The following is a 23,563-nucleotide window of genomic DNA, read 5'->3' on the forward strand; positions in this document are numbered from 1 at the left end:
TGGGGTAGTCACTTTCTTGATGGATCTAAGAAGAATTGTTGATTTTTCAGTTTGTTGAGCTTTGTGCTTCTTGTTGGGGCAGAGTGGTGACTTCTCAGCCCTTTAAGTGCCAGACTGGAAACTGCTGGTTTATGTTTTGAAAAGGTTTTTTTGGCAGCTCTTTGGAGCAGGTAATGTAGAGAGGCAAGAGTGGAAGCAGGGTGATTATTTAGAGGATAGCGCACTGATTCAGAGAGAGCCTTGGATTAGGTCGTAAACTGGTGAGAAATGCTAGGATTTGGGCAATGCTGATATCATTTATTGAAATAGAAAACTTTATAGGGGGACAGATTTTGTGGGAGGTGGGAGGTCAAGAATACTGTTATGGACGCATGAAGTATGAAATGCTTGTTAGACATTTACACAGCGGTGTGGTGTGACTGCCTATGGAACTCTACGTAGATGTTGGTTGTCTCATATAGATTTGGACGCTGCTGTAATTTAATTGCGTTTAAAGCTGTGAGATTTAAGAAATTGTTAATGAGGAGAGTCTGAAGACTGAGCCCTGGAGCATTGTCTGGAAGAGAACAAAAAAGATTCAACGAATGAAATTGAGAAGGTGCAGTCATTGAGGTAGAATGGTATTTTGGAAGCTGGAGAAAACAGGAAGAAGGTTGTGAATAACTGTGTCAGCTGCTTCTGAGAGGTTGAGTAAGATCTTTGAAGATGGAAAAGTGACTGTTAGATTTGTTATTGTGGAGGTTTCTGGTGAGTTTGATAAGTGTGGTCTCCTTGGTCTAATAAGGAGAAAAGCCTCATTGTAATGGGTTAAAGAGTGAATATCAGGAGATTCATGAAGAGATGGCCTTAGAAAGGAGCTGGTTACTTTCCATTGATTGTGACTGGAGGAAAGGCAGAGTATTAAAGTGTACAGATGCAGGTAGGTTTGTAAATGTGGTAGAAGAGAAATGAACTAGTTTTCTTCTTATTGCTTCTGTTAGTTTAGTGAAAAGACTAAAGTTATCAGCTGAGAGTGATGGTGAAGAAGGGGTGTTAGAGGTTTGAGAAGAAAGTATGAAATGCTCTTTGAGAGAACTGGTCAGTGAAATAAAGTAGGATTGCCAGGCAATGTTGAAGGTCCATCTGAGTTTTATGATTATAAATTTAAAATAAAACATGTCAGGGTGTTTGTGTATTTTTCTTGTACCATGTTTGGATAGAGACTTAGTTTCATTGAATCATGTTACAAGGATCATGGCTTGTTTTGTTTTTCGTATTTCACCACCATTGTTTTTTGCTTTAAGGGTACAAATAATAGAACATATTTATAATATATTTTTATTTTGTTTTGTTTGTGTATTATTATGAGGTATTTTAGTAATATTTGTATAGGATTGTTTTTATTATTAGCTGATTTGGCAATAATTGTGATTGAAGATATTAGACCATTTCCCTGAGCATTCTAAATCTTTGAAACTAATATGCTGGCCATTGGTTTCTTAAGTGATGAGTGTTGCTTGGTTTGTCTCCAGAGCAGTTCACTGGGAACCATGATCACTAATACTGTGTGTCTGCTACTGGTAGCCCCTACATTTCTTCCTCATTCCTAATCATCTCCATAGGTCTCAGCTTTCCAGGTCTCTGTGTGGGGTGAAACTGAAGTGGGATCTTCATGTGGTTCTACGTGAACCCTTGCAGATTTCACCAGCTTTTACCCTGTAGATATTAACATTCACTGATGCCAGTTGCCTGAGTCCTGCTCCTCCCCCCCCCACCCCCCCAAAACTCTCCTTAGAACCCAGGAACCACACTGGCAGCCAGCTCAGGTTTCTGCAGCTGCCTGAGTGTAAGGTACCAGCCTAGACCCCTGTGGCTGACCACTACCACTGTGTGCACACTTGGGGCTAGCTCCTCCAGGTGTGAACTTGCATGCTGCCGACTTGATGCCCATCACCAGCCTCCACTGCTGTGTGCATGTCCTGGGGGAGACTGTGCAGCAACAGGAGAGCATGCCATACAGCTAGGCTCCCTGCAGCTGCTTCTGGGCCGGGACCAGGCCCTCTCTTCTGTCACTGGCCTGTATCACTGTGCTTACGTGCAGCTAGCCCCACTAGCTGTGTACCTGCACATGTCTTCTCTGACCCCCACCCCTGGCATCCGCTGCCATATGCCTGTGGTGAGACGCAATAGTTATGGTAGTGCATGCTGATAGCCAGGACCCCTGCAACTGCCAGTGCACCTATAGTTGACTTTGGCCCTCACTGCCTGCCCTGGCTCCCTCCACTACATGTGTGATTGCAGCTAGCCCCTGCCACTACATAGACAGCTGCAGCTGGCCCCCACATCCAGCATATTCACACCACTGGCTCTGGCCACTACCTCCCCTTGTCCTTTTCCCTAGCTGCTGAACCTGGAGGCAGTGCTGAGGACCCCAACAGCCCTTGCAGCCTCTATGGACCCCTCATGGCACCTGCCAAGGATCACATAGTTGTTTATGCTGTGGACCCCAATGGCTTGAGCCAGGGGGCCACCACACTCCCCTGGACCTGGTGCTGCCACATGCCCTTACACTTGACTCCATGCACCATTAGAACTGGGTCTAATGCTCCAGCATGCCCAGCTTGCCTCCACCTGCAGGTGAACATTTTCATTTACTAAAGTTAGTCCATAAAGTCTGGAAGAGGTGAGTACTTCTTCAAATGAGCAGACATCTGTGCAAGACTACAGGGATAATGAAGAATCAGGGAAACTGACTCCACCACAGGAATAAAATACACCTGCAGTAACTGGCCCCAAAGAAAAGGAGATACAGGAGTTACCTGACAGAGAATTCAAAATAATTGCTCTAAAGATGCACAGAGAGCTATAAGAGAACACAGATCCACAATTAATGATATCAAGAAAACAATACAAGAACAAAATAGGAAATTCAACAGAGAAAGAGAAAACATAAAAAAGAACAAAAGGTGAATTTTGGAGCTGAAGAATACAATGACTGAACTGAAGAATTCAATAGAGAACTTCAACAGCATACTAGACCAAGTAAAGAAAGAATCAGTGAGCTCAAAGCAGAACATTTGAAATTATCTAGTCAGAGGAGCAAAAAGAAAAATAATGAAAAGGAATGAAGAAATCCTATGGGTCTTATGAGACACCATTAACAAAAACAATCTATGCGTCATAAGAGTCCCAAAGAAGAAGAGAGGGAGAAAGGGGCAGAAAACTCATTTAAAGAAATAATGACTGAGAACTTCCCAGATCTGGGGAAAGATTTGGACATCCAAGTTCATGAAATTGGGAGTGACGTCAGCATCGTGGTGGTGTGAGCTTTCCCAGTAATGTCTCCCCTCCACCATACAACAAAAAGGCATTTATACTCCAACGGAGGACATCCAAACACAACAGAAAGGTCTGAGGAACCCATGCAGCCATACAACGGAGGGCAGAGAGGCTGGAGTTCCCCTTGGAGGAGGTAGAACAGGGTAAGAAAAAACTTCGCTCCCTCCTCAAAAGCCTGGGATCTGGGACCTAGGGTGGCCTCTGGGAGGGAAGGCATGGGGGAGGGAACGTTTGTTTGTGGGAACACCAAAGATCCCTGAAGGCCCTCGCAGCCTAAGGGAAAGCCCCTACCGAGATGAAAGCTAACATGAGGGTGACCTCATCAAGCCAACATCCCAGGAAAGCAGATAGCGAGGGCAGAGCAAGAAAACCCCAAGAGCACACAGAAGAAAGCGCCCCTCCCCCCTGCCGGCCCAGCAGAGGTTCCAGTGCCTGGGATCTCTGCAGAACACAGAGGGCTCAGAATACACAGCTCTTGACCCCCAGCCAGTGGTGATAGGCAGTAACTGCGACCAAATAAAACCATGATGTGCAAAAACAGAGCCACACTCTCTAGCAGTATCAAAAATAATATTAAATCTCCAGACCAGAGTGAAAATGACAAGTACCCAGAAATCTGTCTTGAGGACACAGAAATATGTAATATAAATGATAGGGAATTCAAAATAGCTATCATCAAAAAACTCAATGAGTTAAAAGAGAATGTAGAGAAACAATTCAGTGAGTTCAGGAGCTGCTTCACAAAAAGGATTGAAACCATAAAGAAGAATCAATCAGAAATATTGGAGATGAAAGACATATTGGAAGAGATAAAACCAAATATGGGTTCCTGGAACGCTCGACCAGACATCATAGGGGAACAAATTAGCATAATTGACGATAGACATCTTGAAATGCTCCAGATAGAGGTGAGAGAACTCAGACTAAAAGGGAGTGAAGAAAGTCTCCCAGAAATATCTGCCTCAATTAGGAAATGCAACATAAGCGTTATAGATATTGAAGAAGGAGAAGAGAAGGAGAATGGAGCAGAAAGCTTGTTCAAAGAAATAATAGCAGAGAAATTCCCAAGCCTAGGGAAGGAGATGGAAATCTATGTGGAAGAGGCTACCAGATCTCCTAAATATGTCAATGTAAAAAGACATACTGCAAGGCATATAGTAGTGAAACTGGCAAAAGTGAATGACAAGGAAAAAATACTAAGGACAGCAAGGAAGAAGAAAATAACCTACAAAGGAACCCGTATCAGGCTTTCAGCATATTTCTCTGCAGAAACCTTACAGGCTAGGAGAGACTGGAATGACATATTCAAATCTTTGAAGGACAAAAATTTTCCGCCAAGAATACTCTATCCGGTGAAAATATCCTTCAGATATGATGGAGAAATAAAAACTTTCCCAGATAAACAAAAGCTAAGGGAGTTCATAGCCACAAGACCCCTGCTCTCTCCCCACCCCTGCCCAAGAAATCCTCGAGAAGGCCCTCATACCTGAAAACAAAAGAGAGAGAAAGGGGTTACAAAGCACAGAATAAGGAGATAAATAGGTAGACAAAATCAGAAATTTAGCTATAAATCAGAACAGGTTAGCAAATACTCAAGAATAGCATTAAAGATAAAGGGAAGGAAAACACCAAAAACAAAGATAGTGTTGTCATTTTAATCACAAACTCACAACACAAGATGAAATAAGATGTGAGAAAAACTTAGGAGGAGAAGAGGAAAGGAACTGAATTGGTTTAGTCTAAGGAAATAAGGGCCATCAGAAAATGGACTATCTTATCCATGAGATTTTGAATACAAACCTCACGGTAACCACTAAACAGAAAAGCAGAACAGAGACACAAATAATAAATAAGGAGAAAACAAAGAAACCCAACATAAAAAACTGCATAACTCAATTGATAGACCAAAATACACAGGACGAGAAACAAAGGAAATGCAGGAAAACTGGAAAACGAGTGGTAAAATGACAGCATTAAGCCCTCATGTATCGATAATCACCCTAAACGTAAATGGATTGAATTCTCCAATAAAAAGACACAGAGTGGAGAGATGGATTAAAGAACAAGACCCAACAGTATTCTGCCTCCAGGAAACACATCCCAGCTCCAATGGCAAACACAGGCTCATAGTGAAAGGATGGAAGATGATACTCCAAGCTAGTGGCAAACAGAAGAAAGCAGGTGTCACAATACTTTATCAGACAAAGTAGACTTCGAGATAAGACAGGTAAAGAGAGACAGAGGGGCAGTATATAATGATTAAGGGGACACTTCACCAAGAAGACGTAACACTTATAAATATCTATGCACCCAACACAGGATCACTAAAGTACATAAAGCAACCATTAACAAACCTAAAAGAACAGTATTAATAATAACGCAATAATAGTAGGGGACCTCAACAATCCACTCACATCAATGGATAGATCATCCAGACAGAAAACCAACAAGGAAACAGTGGAATTAAATGAAAAGCTAGACCATTGGACTTAATAGGGAGATATAGAACACTCTACCCAAAAAAATCAGAATACATTTTCATCTCAAATGGTGCAAGTTCATGAAGTTAATAGGTCACCCCAAAATATCAGTCCAAAACCATCTTCTTCAAGACACAATATAATAAAACTCTAAAGTCAAAGAAAAATTTTAAAGCATCAAGAAAAAGAAAATTTCTTTCAGACAAAGGAAGCTCTATAAGTCTATCAGTGGATTTCTCAGCAGAGACCTTTCAGGCCAGGAGAGAATGGGATGGTATATTCAGAGTGCTGAAAGAAAGAAACTGGCAACCAAGAATACTTTACCTGGCAAAGATGCCCTTCATAAATGAAGGTGAGATAAAGACTTTCCTAAAGAAACAAAACCTGAGAGAGTTCATCACCACTAGAACTGCCTTCAAAGAAATGCTGAAGGGAGTTGTTTAGGATGAAATGTAACATGAAAACGTATGCTATATATAACACACTACTAAAGGTGAGTATATAATCAGATTCACAATGCCCTAATACTGTAATATGGTGATGTGTTAAGCACTTAACTCTAGTATAAAAGTTGAAGGACAGAAGTATTAAAAATAGCTGTAGCTACAATAATTTGTTAATAGATTCACAATATAAAAAGTAAAGTATGACATAAAAAACATAAAATGTTGGGGTTAGGGGAATAAAAGGGTAGAGTTTTCTGTGAGATCAAAGTTAAGTTGTTATTACCTGAATATTCACTACATAATTAATGAAAAGAGAACAATCAAAAATATCTTGACAAAAAAAGGAAATGTGCATCTATTATCATACTGTATATATGCATCTTAGAGTATGGATGATAGTGTATTAATTATGATTTCTTAGAAGATAATAGGTATATAGTAACTTCTTTTTGGAAGTTTATTCCTTCAAAATCATAGAACTAAAGAATATTCGATTCCAGAAAGGGGTTTTACTAATCTTGCTTAACCTTCTACATTTTACTGATGAGGAAACTAAGAGAATTAAATGGCTTATGCAAGGCTAAGTAACTCTTCCAAGTTCCCACAGTTAATGAGTTTCAAAAGCCAGCACCAGAAGCCTCAACTTTTAACTCCCAGTCCAGCTTTTTTCATTAAACAGTATTGCCTTTCAAATGACTCAGGTTAATGGATAGTTGTTGATTGTTGCCTAAATTTAATTGTCTTTGTACAATTTCAGTGTGTCATTTATTGGTATTTGGGAATAAGTGGTGTGTGTTTTGCTCTTTCTTAAAATACATTCTATTGACTCCAACATTCTTTAAATATAAACTCTTCCGTTTAAAATCTAAGACGTCAGTGTTTCCTTGACAACGTAAACTTAGGCACATCTTCATGAGATCTATATACGTCTTTCCTCATTAATTTTGTTAGCACCGTGGGCAGTAATTTTATTCTTTTTGTACTTATAGTGCATTAAAAATGGACTGGAGGGGAGGGAAAATGGAAAGTACAAGAGAAGAGTAGGAAGGGAGAGAAAGACTCAAAGTAATTAGATTGTAAGAAAATGATGATTTTATTGTCTAATAAAAGATGCTTGTGTTTCTATTGGTTTTATTTTTTCTGAATTCGTAACACTTAAAGCTTGATCTATTTTCTGATGGAAGTAGTCTTTACGATACAAAGTATGTATTTTCATAATATGTACTAGAACCTAAATTCTTTATTTTTTTATTTTTAGTAAATTGTAATATTAATAGCAAATCTTGAGAGATTAAGTGACATACCTTTCTTAAAGACATGATTAGAGGAAGGTAAGAAATGTCGAAATTGCCAACTCATTGCAGCATCCTTTGATTATTGCAGTTCTCATGATTACCATTTCCATTCTCAAAGTAGCCATTTCCATTCTCACGGACTTTCATTGATATGGCATGAAATTCACTTCGGAAGAGGGTAATCCAAGAGTGTGAAATCAAGTATATTTTCCTGTGACATCCTCTAAAGAAAATTTGACATTTGGGTGTCATAAAATGATGCAAGTGATATTTTGCTTTTACATGGAACTGAATAAAATAAATTTTGATTTAGTTTGTTCATTTTCTAAAAGATGTAGGCTGGAATCCAGTCCAAGCTGCTTAACGAAATAGTTTTTCTGAACATCGCTTACAATGGGAAGACCAGAAAAATAATTCGTTTGACATTCTTTAGTTCAGGTCCCATTTCCTTTTATATGGTAAAATATACATAACATAAAATTTAACATTGTAACCACTTTTAAGTGTACAATTCAGTGACATGAAGTATATTCACAATGTTGTGCAACCATCACCACTATCCATTTCCAGAATTTTTTCATCATCCCAAACAGAAGGTCTGTACCCATGAAACAATAACTTCCCTTCCCACCCCTGTATCTCCCTTAGCCTCTGTTGATGTCTATTCTCTCTTTGTCTCTATAAATTTACCTATTCTAGGTACCTCATAAACAGAATCATACAATATTTGTCTTTTTGTGTCTGGCTTATTTCACTTAGTATAATGTTTTCGTGGTTCCTTGCCTGGTGGGGTGATCCAAACCTTCGTTCTGAAGGTCTAGGCCACTTCTTAGCAGTTCTGCCTTAAGTGAGTTGTTGTAGCTTATTATTGACTTTAATTGTACGCTGTGAGAATACTAAGAGGTGCCCTAAAAGATCTCCTCCATTCAAGATATATTTCCCCTTACCTCTACTGTTTAGTAGCATCCCAGTTTGCCCTTGATAGAATCAATCAGTCTAGCCAGTACTGTAACTCTCTTCTTTGCCTTTTGATCATTCAGTGGAATGAGGAGCCAGAGTGGCCAGGTGGCAGTCTCAACTTCAAGTTCAATGAGTTGTTGTTATATCCCTTGGTTTCAGAAATATTCCTCCCCTTTGGAATTAAGATCTCTAGACCAGTAGTGACTAAAGTCACAGGGATGGGAAGCAGAAATTTTGCTAGCGTATCAAAAACAGCAGTGGTGAGATGGGTCACTCCTAGTTTTTGTCCATAGGTACCTAGACCTGTGAATCCTGGTTATGGGAGAGATAGCATCATAGTTTGGATGCTGATTTAGAGCCCATACTGCATCCTGGAGGGCTTGCCCTAGCCCCACAAGATGTCACCTAGCCAGCACTTGTAATTTAATTGTGAAAAGGCCAGTGCACTGTTCTATCAAGCCAGCTAGTTCTGGATGATGGGGAGCCACAGTGAATTAAATGGGAGTGGACCATTGCCTGGTGGTCATCATTGCATGGTGAATTCAATGGGCATGGACCTATGAAGGCAATGGCCATGGACCCATTGCTGCATTTCATTTGCTGTGAAATTAGTTTTTAGATCAGAAGCGTGTCTGTGATACCATGATGATGTAAGTCCAGAGATGGTAGTTTTGGCAGAAGCATTGCATGCAAGGGAGGCAAATCTGTATTCAGAGTAAATTTCTATTCCAGTAGGAACAAAGTGTTGCCTCTTCCATGATGGAAGCAGTCCAGTGTACCCAACCTGCTACTGGCTAGCTGGCTGATTCCCCTGAGGAGTGGTACCAAATCAGGGGTTCATTGTTGATCTCTTTTTGTGGCAGATTGGGTACTCTGAGTGGCTGTGGCCAGATCAGCTTTGATGAGTAGAAGTTCATGTTGCTGAGCCCACACATGACTTCCATCCCTGCATGACCTCTTTGTTCATAAGCTCATTGGGACAATGGTAGCAGTGGCTAGTAACAAAAGTATTTTTACATGAGTGACACATATCTTTGTAGTCTATCCATTTGGAGAGGTCTTTCCACATACCTCTTTCTTATACCTCCTTATACGAATTCTCTGATTGTGTTCCATCCAGGTCCCTGACCATCCAACCAAACCATTAACCAAGAATCAGTTAGACTTGTACCTCTGACCATCCCTCCCTCCAGGCAAAATGAACAACCAGATGCACTGCTCAAAGATCTTCTTGCTGAGAGGATTTCCCTTCACTACTGTCTTTCAGTGCCATCCCAGAGTGGAGTTCTAGTGTGTTGCAGCTGTCCACTTTTGGGTGGTGCCTCTGTATCATGCACAACTGTGTGTTTATTTAAAAAATGTTAATGTATAACTTATATTTAAAATTTTATAGCTTTTTTTTGAGATCCGGGATCTGGTCAGTGTTTTGTGCATTGTGTTTGGTTATTATGTCTTCACAATATTAGAATCCCAAGACCACCCTCAATTTTGACACCAGCTGCCAGTTCAGGGCTCCCCGGGGCCACCCTCAGGTTTGATATTTCACTACAAGGACTCACAGAATTCACTAAAAGCTGTTATATACACAGTTAAGGTTTATGACAGTGAAGTCAGCAAAGGGAAGAGGTGCATGGAGCTGAGTCTAGGAGAATTCCAACTGTGAAACTTCCATTTGTTCTCTCCCAGTGAGTTGTGGACAGCACTAACTTCTCTTAGCAATAATGTGTGCAATACGCACAGTGTATTGCCAACTAGTTGAAGCCCCTCCAAGCCTTGGTGTGCAGAGTTTTTATTAGGTTTTGGTCACATAGACATGGTTGATTACCTATGTGGATGACCTTAGTTTCCAGCCCCTTCTGAGGTGGAGCTGATACTGCATGGCTCAGAGACCCCACCGTAAATCACAGTGTTAGCATAGACTATCTGGTGTGGCCCAAGGTGCCGGTAGGCCCTCTGCTCCTTTGTCGAAGATTAGCTGTCCATAGATGTGTGGTTTTATCTCTGGGCTTTCAATTCTGTTCCATTGATCTGTGGACCTGTTTTTGTACCAGTACCATGCTGTTTTGATGACTGTAGCTTTGTAGTATGTTTTGAAATCGGGGATTGTGATTCCGCCGGCTTTGTTTTTCTTGCTCAGGATTGCTTTAGCAATTCGCGGTCTTTTGTTGCCCCATATGAATTTTAGGATTGTTTGTTCAATTTCTGTGAAGAATGTTCTTGGGATTCTGATTGGGATAGCATTGAATCTGTATATTGCTTTAGGTAGTATGGACATTTTAACTATGTTTATTCTTCCAATCCATGTGCAAGGAATGTCTTTCCATCTCTTTATGTCATCGTCAATTTCTTTCAAGAAAGTCTTGTAGTTTTCATTGTATAGATCCTTCACTTCCTTGGTTAAGTTTATCCCAAGGTATTTTATTCTTTTCGTTGCGATTGTGAATGGGATAGAGTTCTTGAGTTCTTTTTCTGTTAGTTTATTGTTAGTGTATAGAAATGCTACTGATTTATGCACGTTAATTTTATACCCTGCTACTTTGCTGTAGTTGTTGATTATTTCTAATAGTTTTTCTGTGGATTCTTTGGGGTTTTCTATGTATAAGATCATGTCGTCTGCAAACAACGAGAGTTTTACTTCTTCGTTACCTATTTGGATTCCTTTTATTTCTTTTTCCTGCCGAATTGCTCTGGCCAGCACCTCCAGTACTATGTTGAATAGGAGTGGTGAAAGTGGGCACCCTTGTCTTGTTCCTGTCCTCAGAGGGATGGCTTTCAGCTTTTGTCCGTTGAGTATGATGTTGGCTGTGGGTCTATCATATATGGCCTTTATTATGTTGAGGTACTTTCCTTCTATACCCATTTTACTGAGGGTTTTTATCATAAATGGGTGTTGGATCTTGTCGAATGCTTTCTCTGCATCTATTGAGATGATCATGTGGTTTTTGTTTTTCATTTTGTTGATGTAGTGTATCACATTGATTGACTTGCGGATGTTGAACCATCCCTGTGTCCCTGGTATAAATCCCACTTGATCATGGTGTATAATCTTTTTAATGTATTGCTGTAATCGGTTTGCCAAAATTTTGTTGAGGATTTTTGCATCTATGTTCATCAGTGATATCGGCCTGTAGTTCTCCTTCTTTGTGTTGTCCTTGTCAGGTTTGGGGATCAGAGTGATGTTGGCTTCATAGAATGTGTTAGGGAGTTCTCCATCTTTCTCAATTTTCTGGAACAGTTTGAGGAGAATAGGTATTAAGTCTTCTTTGAATGTTTGGTAGAATTCTCCAGAGAAGCCGTCTGGTCCTGGACTCTTGTTTTTGGGGAGGTTTTTGATTACCGTTTCTATTTCCTTACTTGTGATTGGTCTATTCAGATTCTCCATTTCTTCCTGATTCAGTTTGGGGAGATTGTAGGAGTCTAGGAATTTGTCCATTTCTTCCAGGTTGTTCAATTTGTTGGCATATAGTTTTTCATAGTATTCTCTTATGATCTCTTGTATTTCATTGGTATCTGTTGTGATTTCTCCTCTGTCATTCCTGATTTTATTAATTTGCGATTTCTCTCTTCTTTTCTTGGTGAGTCTGGCTAGGGGTTTGTCAATTTTGTTAATTCTTTCGAAGAACCAACTCTTTGTTTCATTGATCCTTTCTATTGTCTTTTTTGTTTCCATATCGTTTATTTCTGCTCTTATTTTTATTATTTCCCTCCTTCTACTGACTCTGGGCTTTGTTTGTTCTTCTTTTTCTAGTTCTGTTAGGTGTCGTTTGAGGTTGCTTACGTGAGCTTTTTCTTGTTTAGTGAGGTGGGCCTGTATTGCAATGAATTTCCCTCTTAGGACTGCTTTTGCTGCATCCCAAATGATTTGGTATGTCGTGTTCTCATTTTCATTTGTCTCCAGATTACCTAATTTATTGCCATACAATCGTTCATTGAGCTCTTTTATAATCCTTTTTATTTCTGTAATGTCCGATAGAATTATCCCTCTTTCTTTTTGATTCTTTGAATTTGATTCTTCCACCTTTTTCTGTAGAACAGTTTGGATAAAGATTTGTCAATTTTGGGGCCTGGCCCGGTGGTGCAGCAGATAAGTTTGCACGTTCTGAATCTCCGCGGCCCGGGGTTTGCAAGTTCGGATCCCGGCTGAGGACACGGCACTGCTTGGCACGCCATGCTGTGGCAGGTGTCCCACATATAAAGTACAGGAAGATGGGCACAGATGTTAGCTCAGGGCCAGGCTTCCTCAGCAAAAAAGAGGAGGACTGGCAGTAGTTAGCTCAGGGCTAATCTGCCTCAAAAAAAAAAAAATTGTCAATTTTGTTAATCTCTCCATAAATCCACTTTTGGTTTCATTGATCTTCTCTGTGGCTTTTCTATTTCTCATTTCATTAATTTTGCTCTAATTTTTGTTGTTTCCTTTTCTTCTTGCTGTTGGGTTTGGTGCCACATCTTTTCAAACCATTCCTAGGGCTCCTGGGTCCCCCGAGTCCTTCCTATGACACTGCTGTCGCTACAGGTCACAACATGACCCCAAGGTGCCGGTAAACGAAGCCACTCTTACCAGGCAGGACATTCCAAGGGTTTAAAGATTACTTTCCAGGAGCAGAGGGAAGAATCCAGACCTTTCTTTGGGTAAAGTTAATTCTTTTTTTTTTTTTTAAACAGCTTTATTGTGACATGATTTGCATACCATACAATTCACCCAGTTAAAGTGGACAAGTCAGTGGTTTTTAGTTTATTCACAGATGTGTTAACGATCACCACAGTAAATTTTAGAACACTTTTCTCACCACGAGAAGAAACTCTATGACATTTAACTGTCACTCCCTAATCCTCTCAGCCTTCCTCTGTCCCCAGACTTATGCAGCTGGGAATCTATTTTCTGTTTTCAGATATTTTCCTGATCTGGATATTTCATGTGTATGATAGTGGTTTTTGTGATTGGCTTCTTTCACTTAGCATAATGTTTTCATAGTTTATCCATGTTGTAACAAGTGTCAGTACTTCATTTCTTTTCTTTTCTTTTCTTTTTTTTTTGGTGAAGCTTAGCCCTGAGCTAACGTCTGCCGCCAGTTCTCCCTTTTGCTGAGGAAGATTGGCCCTGAGCTAACACCCATGCCCACCTTCCTCTACTTTATACGTGGGACACCTGCCACAGCATGGCTTGATAAGTAGTGCATATGTCTGCGCCCGGGATCCAAACCAGCAAACTCTGGGCCACCAAAGCAGAGCGTGTGTACTTAACCATTATGCCACCAGGCAGGCCTAGTACTTCATTTTTTTTTTATAGTCAAATAATATTCCACTGTATGGATCATACACATTTTGTTGTTCTGTTCATCAGTTGATGGCATTTGGATTGTGTCCATCTTTTGGCTCTTATGAATAATGCTGCTGTAAAGATTCATGTATGAGTTTTTGTTAGACATATGTTTTCATATTTCTTGGGTATATATATACCTAGAAGTGGAATTGTGGGTCATATAGTAACCCATATGTTTAATTATTAATTAATCTATGTTTAATTGCTTAAGAAACTACTAGACTGTTTTCTAAGGCAGCTGCACCATCTTACATTTCACCAGTGGTGTATGAGGGTTCCAGTTTTGCCACATCCTTGATAATACTTGTTTTTGTCTGACTATTTGATTCTGGCCATCCTAGTGAGCGACAAATGGTAACTTCGTTGTAGTTTTGATTTGCATTTACCTGTGCTTATTGGCCATTTGTATATCTTTCTTGGAGAAATGTGTGTTTAGACCCTTTGCCCATTTTTTAATCGAGTTGCTTGTTTTTTTTGTTGTTGAGTTGTAGTTCTTTATATATTCTGGATGTAAGTCCCTTATCAGGTATGTGATTTGCAAATATCTTCTCCCATTCTCTGGGCTGCCTTTTCACCCTGTTGATGGTGTCCATTGGTGCGCAAAAGTTTTTAAGTTTGGTGAAGTTCAACGTACTAATTTTTCTTTGTGCCTCTGCTTTTGTTGTCACAACCAAGAAATAATTGCCAAATTCAGTGTTATGAAGCTTTTTCTCCTATGATTTCTTTCAAGAGTTTTAAAGTTTTAACTTTTTCGTTTAGGTCTGTGATCCATTTTGAGTTAATTTTTGTATATAGTGTAAAGTGAGGGTCCAACTTCATCGTTTTGGGGTGTGGATATGCAGTTTAACCAGCACTATTTGTTTAAAAGACTGTCATTTCCTTACTCAGAGTTCTTGGCACCCTTATTGAAAATCATTTGACCATATATGAGAGGGTTATTTCTGGGGTCCCTATTCTATTCCATTGGTCTCTATGTCTGTCTGTATGCCAATATCACACTGTTTTGGTTACTGTAGCTTTGTAGTAAGTTTTAAATTCAGGAAGTGTGAGACCTCCAACTTTTTTCTTCTTCAAGATTGTTTTGGCTAGTTGTAGTCCCTTGAGATTCCATACGAATTTTAGGATGGAATTTTTATTTTTGCAAAAAAAATCACTGGGATTTTGATAGGCATTGCATTGAGTTTAGTAGATCACTTTGGGTAGTATTGACGTCTTCCCTCCTTTTATCTTTTATTTTTGATGAGAAAGACCAGCCCTGAGCGAACATCTGTGCCAATCTTCCTCTATTTTGTATGTGGGAGATGCCACCACAGCATGGCTTGATGAGCAGTGCATAGATCTGCACCCGGGATCCGAACCTGCGACCCTGGGCCACCAAAGCCAGGTGTGCGGACTTAACCACTATGCCACCGGGCTGGCCCCCCTCCTTTTATCTTATTTGTTTTAATGTTATAACCACTTTACCACATTTTTCTGATTTATTTGGAAACGAGATTCTCAAAGTTTTAAAATTTATTATGTACCATCTTGAGCTTATACCATATCATTAGGTTTTTTAGGACTCTATCTAAATAATGAAGAGGCATATTTTCATGGCTGTTTTCTTTCTTCGTCTCCTTTCCTTCAGCAATTTTTTTCACTTTTGCCCCTCCTAGACTTACTATATTCTCTACTTTCTCTTAACAGTCTGTCAATTAAAAAAATGTTGATTATTATTGCCAAATATAGGAACATGGTGGGCTGAAGGTCAGATAAATTAAAATAATTTGGATTAAACCCCAAAGAGGAGATAAAGGGTAAGATGCAAATAATTAGAGAGTATAGGAGGAGGGAATTATAGTTATTGTTCTTGGATAGATGAGTACCATATTTCAGTTGTGTTGAGGAATCATTCAGAGTTAATTGGTGAGACTATACTCTATTTAAGTCAAACACTATATAAATGCAAATTCAGCAGCATCCATGGAACATTGATTTAAAAAACAGAAATATCTTCCATGTACAAAATATTTTACTTGAATTGACTATATTCCCTGGTCAATTAGGAACTGATTTTTGTGTGTGTGTGAGGAAGATTGGCCCTGAGCTAACATATGTTGCCAATCTTCCTCTTTTTGCTTGAGGAAGATTGTCCCTGAGCTAACTTCTGTGCCAATCTTCCTCTATTTTATATGTGGGATGCTGCCACAGCATGGCTTGATGTATGTCTGCGCCTGGGATCTGAACCTACGAACCCCGGGCTGCTGAAGCAAAGTGCGTGAACTTAACTACTATGCCACTGGGCCAGCCCCAGTTATGAACTGATTTTTAATAAGTGTTTTTATAGTAATATATCATATGAAGACACAGTTATATATAGAAGTGTATATTCTGCTCCTACTAATATATTTTAGAACATAAATACCTATTAGGTATTTATGTTCTCTTGGAGAGATACCTTAAGTCAATTGGGTATATTTATTCCAGATGAAATTTAAGTTTTCTTCTGATTCTCTATTCTTCTTCAAAGGCTATATTCAAAATATACCCTTTCTGTGTTAAAGATGGTTTTCCTAAGTGAGAGAGGCTCACTATGTACCAGGTACTGTTCAATTTTATAGTCAGATCAACCTATGTTTGATTCCTCATTCTCTCTCATAATAGCTATGGGGTTTTGGTTAAGTTATTTAGTCTCTCTTAGCCTCGGTTTTTTAATCTGTCAAGTGAGAATGACAATTCCCATGTTGGAGGGATATTCGGATGAGAGATGACTTAAAGGTTTTATTAATACTTAGCACGTAGTTGGTTACTATCATGAAAAAGATTAGTGACCTCTTCTGATATTTTTCAAAATGTAATATGTTATAGTTGAGATAAAGGTCTGAAGTTAAAATAATAATTTGTAAGTCAGGGCAGTTCACTAAATAGACCACCTGAAAGAATAGAAATATATACAAAGATTAATATTGAGAAAAAGAAGTTAAAAGAAGCTAATGTGCTCTGAGAAATACCTTACTAAAAATAATGTTTTCTATCTGATTCTATCAATAATGCCATTTTAGAAATTTTCTTCCATTCGCATTCTGTTTCTAGTTTTTTAAGGTGGAAGTTGACATCACTGATTTGAGGCCTTTCTTGTTTTCTAGTATAGGTATTTAGTGTTATAATTGTCCCTCTGAGTTCTGCTTTAGCCACATCCCACAAATTCTCATACATTGTATTTTTGTTTTATTGCATTTCAAAATATTTTCTAATTTTCTTTTTAAATTTTTTGTTGATCCATGGGTTATTTGGAAATGTGGTATTTCATTTCCAAATACTTGGCAGTTTTCCAAATATATTTCTGCTATGACTTCTGGTTTAATGCCATTGTGTTCAGTGCACATACGTTATGTTACTTGAATGTTTTTTGAGACTTGTGTTATATCCAAGAATGTCATCTATTTGGTAAGTGTTCTATGTACACTTGAGAAGAATGTGTATTCTGCTGACGTTGGTTAGAATATCTGTCAGTGTCAGCTCAGGTTGGTTGATAGTTTAAGTCTTCTGTATGCCTATTGATTTTCTACTTGTTCTATCAATTTTTAGAGAGTGATAATTAAATGTCTGACTACAGTTGTGGATTTGTCTATTTCTCCTGCAGTTCTATCAACTTTTGCTTCATATATTTTGAAACTATTATTAGATACATAAAATTTAAGATTTTATTTCCTGTTGATGATTTGACTTTTATCATTATGAAATGACCTCCTTTATTCTTCCTAATACTCTTTGCTTTGAGATCTACTTCAACTGACGTGAATAGAGCCACTCCAGCTTTCTTCAAATCTTTTAAAATGTCTGCTAAGATCTAACCATCTTGTTATTGCTTTGTATTTGATAATAAAGAAAAATAGTTATCTTTTTGGTCCTTAGTAGACTAAGTAGAACTTAGAACTTAGTCTAATGGAAGAAAAACACAGGTTAATGAGCAATTATACAGTGTGGTCATCATGAGACTGATGGGAGTACAGTACTGGAGGAGCTTGGAAGATGTAGGAAAATTCTTTCATGGAGGTGACAACTAAATCTAAGCCTCAGATTGAAAAATGAGTTGGAGTAGAAAGGCAAAATTGGAGGCAAAATTAGTCAGAGAACAGTATGTGCAAAGCATGAAGATAACAGTAGTTTTGGGGACTGAAACTAGGGTGGCTCGAGCATAGAGTTTGAGTAGGGTTGTGATCAGGTGTAATTGGAGAGTTCATCAATGCCAGATGATGAAGAGAATTGTAATAGTAATTAACAGTGGCTCACATTTGTGAGTGCTTACTGTGTGATTGAGATAACCCTATTAGATAATATTGTTCTAACCATTGTAAAATGAGGAAATTAAGTATAGAGAGAACACAGAGAGATTAAATAACTTGCCCGAGGTTATACAGACAGGAGCTGGAATTTTACTGTGTCATCCTGACTGTAGAATGCAAGCTTTTAACCACTGTGCCTTTCTGTGTCTGTGATGTAGTAGGCCAGACTAGAGTTTGAACTTGATCCTGTTCACAATGTGGAACTCTTTAAGGATTTTAAGCAGGGACATAAATAAAATAAGGAAATACTGTTTGTATTTTCTGTTTTTAAAAGCATCGCCCTGCCTACAGGTATGACTTAGTATACTACAGTACAATAAAATCTTTACTACTGCCTTCTACTCCCCACTACTCTTATTTTGGTTTTTCAGTTTATGGGAAAAACAGATGGAGACTATTATACTCTGGATGACATGTTCGTCTCCAAAGCAGCTGAGAGAGAACGTTTTGGTGAAGAGGAAGAGAATCAGAGGAAAAAAGCTATTGCTGAGCACCAGAGTCTTGCTGCACAAATGGAAAAGTGTCTGTATTGTTTTGACAGCTCTCAGTTTCCCAAGCACCTTATTGTTGCAATAGGTGTTAAGGTAAGAAATATAACATTTATTGCCCTAAAAAAGTGATTTAGTGGTATATGTGGATTTGCCTCTTTCTTCATACTCTTAATAAGATTCCTAAGGAATCTGTCTTCTCTTATTCTGTGTTTCAAATATTTTTCTTTCCTAAGTTCCCATGATTCTTAGAATCTTCTTTAGAGTGAGTATAAATATTTAAATGACATGAAGCTCACATTTTGCATGATTCTACTTTTTAGAGAGCATTGGTTAGTGGTTACGGCACTGGATTTTGGAGCCAGACTAGCTGGATTCAAATTCTGGCTCTGCCATTTACCAGCTATGTGACCTTATTTTCATGACAGCACCTGATTCTCAGTATTAAAATCACTTCAAAGATACTCAATCTAAAGTAGCTTCTGCTTCTTTCCTTACTTTCTCATAGAACCTATTTGTTTTTTCATAGAATAGCTCGTAATTTGAAGAAGTTTATTGTATTTTGTTTTACTTGTTTATTGGGTCTCTGTCCCAATAGTCTGTATGTTCCATGAGGACATAGATAACTTACTCATCATGGTATACCAAGCATCTGTTCTGTTGTATACCAAGCATGTATGTTCACAGTCACTTATTTCAATAAATATCAATTATAGCTTATTTAATAGTCACTAGTAATAGTCATTTATTTCAATAAATATTTGGTGATTTAATTCTTATATTAAGTAAATAATTATTGTGTACCTGATATATACTGGACCCTAGTTAGTCACTAGGGAAAAGTAGAGACTCAGGTATGTGTGGAACTTGTATTTTAGTGAAATAGGGCAGAAAGTAAACAAGGTAGTAATTGTTCTGATTTAAGAAAGTGTTAATGTCATAAAGCAAATAAAGTGAGGAAATGGGATAAAATGATGGGAGAGTATTTTTTGAAGAGATAGTCTAGAAGGCTTCTCTGAGGAGGTGTTTTAGTAAAGATATGAAAGATGGAAGGGATATGCAACATGAAGATATGAATGAATAATGTTTTAGGAAGGGGCATCAGTGAATGAAAAGCCTTGAGGAAGAAGTGAGCTTTAGCATTCATGGAACAGAAAGACCAGTGTAGCTGAAGTGGAGTGAGTGAGAAAAGTGATAGGAGAGAAAGTTGAGTGAATGAATGCTAGTTTCAGGAACTACTAGTTTGAGGGATATACATATATATATTTATTTATTTGTTGTGTATGCAAACACACACAATCATGCGTACACACACTTTTGTATCCAAAGAATTGGCTTTTCCATTCTAATTCTAGTCTTTAATATCTTTAGGTCATTGAGACAGTCAGTTTATCAGTTTGAATTTTGGTTTCTTTGACTTTATTTCCTTACCCTTCTTTTTCTTCTCCTTTCTTTCCCTTCATACTTTAGCAAAAAGGTAATGTAAAAATTCTGTTCAAAATTTAATCAATTAAGGAAAAAATACACACCTTAACCAGTTATTTGTATTTTTCTCCATTCTTTTCCAGACCTTTACATAAGCATTTACATTTTTATAATTCTGACGTTATGTATAAATATTTCATTCTCCTTTAGTCTTATCCTACCTTTAAGAAATGTAAAAATAAATGTGAAGTAATACTTAAACTTCTCCTACAATGCCTTAGGAGAAGTTTGGATTATTTTCAATGACTTCATTGTCTTTAGTGCTCTGAAGAAGACAGGCTGGGTCCAGGGAGGCACAGAGGTGTTAAGTGTATAAACCTTTTGTTAGCCTCCTGCTTTATAGGCTGCATCCCAAAGTTGGCATTTCTCAATTCACTGGCCACAGGAAACCATTAGTCAATAATAGACATTTCTGTTTCTGCAACTGGTACTACTCTCATACATTCCTTTTCCCTTCCCAGTTTTCCTCTTCTGCTGTGAGGTAATCTACGTTTTCCAATTAGTCATTTCTTTTTTTTTTTTTTTAAGGAAGATTAGCCCTGAGCTAACTGCCACCAATCCTCCTCTTTTTGCTGAGGAAGCCTGGCCCTGAGCTAACATCTGTGCCCATCTTCCTCTGCTTTATGTGTGGGACGCCTACCACAGCATGGGTTGTCAAGTGGTGCCATGTCTGCACCCGGCATCTGAACCGGCGAACCCCGGGCCACTAAAGTGGAACGTGTGCACTTAACCTCTGTGCCACTGGGGAAGCCCCTCCAATTAGTCATTTCTAATGGTATTAAATTCTTCTCTTTGCCCTCAACTTACTGAGAGTTGGCTGATCTCTTTCTTCCCTCTTGAACTCGTCTTTTTGTTCTGGATTCATTTTGAAACCATTTGAGTCTCTCCTTTCTCCACCTATGCTTTAATATGCTATCTTTGCTGTAGAAACTACCATCTGCCATCAGCCTTTCATCTGTGAATATTTTAATATAGAAATATTTGAAATATTGATTACAAGGAATTCATCAATTTCCAACAATATCTGAATGCCTGTCCCATCCATTGTAGCTAATAGGTTATTTTATTAATCTGAATAAACAATAACAGATTATTCCTTTTAGTTATTACCTAAGTTAATCATATGATTATGAGTTTCTAGGGAATTATTTTGCTGTTGAACGGAAATAATAAGCAATATTTCAAAGCAATTCAGTAATTCTTACTCAGCTTGAATTTCTAATATTTAAAGTTAATATCTTAAATCCAAATGTGTTAATGAAACTATATTAGTAGTCATTGGAGTCAGACAGTTAATTGGGGCTGGCCTGATAGCGTCGTGGTTAAGTTCATGTGCTCTACTTTGGCACCCTGTGGTTTGCGAGTTCAGATCCCAGGTACAGAACTACACCTGCCTTATCAAGCCATGCTGTGGTGGTGCCCCACGTACAAAATGGGGGAAGACTGGCACAGATGTTTGCTCAGCGACAATCTTCCTCAAGCAAAAAGAGGAAGATTGGCAACAGATGGTAACTCAGAGCCAATCTTCCTCACACAAAAAAAAGAAAAAAAAAGAGACAGTTAAACAACTTTGTAACTTTCTAGTCATCAGCTATGCCTGCCTTCTCCTTCCTTTTTAAAATAAAAGTCATCTATCCACCTCCTTGTCTTAACACTGTGCTTTTTTGAAAAAAAGACTTTTTTAGAACAGTTTTAGATTTATAGGAAAATTGAGAATGCAGTTCCATGTACCCCACACACAGTTTCCTCTATTCTTAGCATCTTACATTAGTCTAGTAAGTTTGTTACTATTTATGAATCGGTACTGATACTGTTTTTAATTGTGTATATGATTGTGATTTTACTGTAAATTTAGGTAAATATCCATATCGACTCCTACTTTGTCCTCTCAGTGAAATTTAAAAAATTTGCATTGTTTTGTTAAATAAATAAATATTGTCTGCCGTTAAATTTTCTCTAGCTAAAACCTTACAAAAAATAATAGAAAACAAGATCAAGCCTCTTCGCAGAATATTATTTATGCTTCTCATGAACACTCTTTGCTCACGACATACATACTAATTAGCCTTTTTTTTAAGACAGTTTATGTATAATGGAGAAACAGCACCAGCTTATAGGTAATACATATGTATAAATAAACAGAACTTAACCAGAGCAGTAAAGCCATACAGAGATCATTTTCTTTCTCTCTTAATTAGGTTAATTCTATTTGCTCAGCCAGTAGCAAAAGGAAGGCCCAATTAATAGGCATATCTATCATTACCAGGCCATGTATCTTTTTATTCTTGCAAAAATTGTGTTATTTCAAGGTCTTTGAAAGCATTTAGCTTCCGCAGATTGAGGATAAAGTTCCATTCATTCTGCCCTTAGGTAAACTTAATCTTTGTGTGATTAAACAGTTAAACATTAAGACTTACACTCTAAATGCCTAATTTATTAAAAGCTCTCTTCACGGCTTTTTAAAGTCTAAAAATATTAAATATCTATGAATATTAAAATAAAATATGTTGCTTATAAGCAAGTATACTTTATTAAATGTTAGGTGAGCCCTACTAGGGGCTCATCTGTCACAATTGAGAATAAAAGGTAGTAACATTTCATCTTTGGACGTTTTTCCCCCAGGTTTATTTATGTTTACCCAACTGTCGGTCTCTTACTGAGGGGCACTGCCTGATAGTCCCTTTGCAGCACCATAGAGCAGCTACCTTATTGGACGAAGACATCTGGGAGGAAATTCAGGTCAGCATGATAATGCTCATTATCATTGGAATGCTCATGAGCAACTTGTGCAAACTATGGTGATAAATTCTAACAAGTTTTATATGTTCATATGGTGGATTCCAGTGCAGTAAATAATTTAAAGAGGAAACTATGCAAATTTGGTTTTCAGAATTATTTTGGGACTTTTCTGGAATGCCTTTTAAAAATTTATACATGTAAAACTGATTTAACTTAGAGCAAAATACAGTGCCAGAAAGATTCTAAGTAATACAGAAATCTAGTCTGTTTTATATTTTTGTAAGACATTAAGCTACTTGATGAAAAACATTGATAGATGAAGAAGAAACTTATTCATTTCAACAGATACTGAGTACATGAATATAAGGTATTACAGGTGCTGTGAGAAAAGGAGAGATAAAATCATTCATTGATTTTGGCCAAAGGTAGTGTAGATTCTAGTACAGCTTGTATTATAGTTTAGCAGATTTTGTAAGCCAGCTGCATTATGGAAAATTGAATGAGGGAGGAAAAGCCAAATTGTTTTGTGCAAATAATGGTATTATGGCTCTTTTTGTGAGATAAAAGAAAAAGTTGTAGAAGTTGTAAATTATTGTAAGATATCAAGTGAATAAATATCTGAATTCTAGCTTATTTTAAAAAACATAGCTTTTTGGATATTTGTTTTTACTTTCAAATATGTACAAAAACTCAAATTAATTATGGCC

At 37.9% G+C, this 23,563-nt stretch overlaps 1 protein-coding gene across 6 annotated transcripts in view; it reads left to right on the forward strand.

Annotated features, from left to right (window-relative positions):
* Nucleotides 1–23,563, forward strand: part of CWF19L2 (CWF19 like cell cycle control factor 2) — a 117,317-nt gene that overhangs the window by 74,418 nt on the left and 19,336 nt on the right. For all 6 annotated transcript variants that reach the window (XM_014860779.3, XM_014860782.3, XM_070490357.1 and 3 more), the window contains exons 13-14: nucleotides 18,516–18,728; nucleotides 22,740–22,856. In XM_014860779.3, the coding sequence (XP_014716265.3) occupies nucleotides 18,516–18,728; nucleotides 22,740–22,856 (330 nt within the window). The remainder of the gene's footprint in view (nucleotides 1–18,515; nucleotides 18,729–22,739; nucleotides 22,857–23,563) is intronic.

Source organism: Equus asinus, chromosome 20, assembly GCF_041296235.1.
Source record: "Equus asinus isolate D_3611 breed Donkey chromosome 20, EquAss-T2T_v2, whole genome shotgun sequence".
NCBI classification, from domain to species: Eukaryota; Metazoa; Chordata; class Mammalia; order Perissodactyla; family Equidae; genus Equus; species Equus asinus.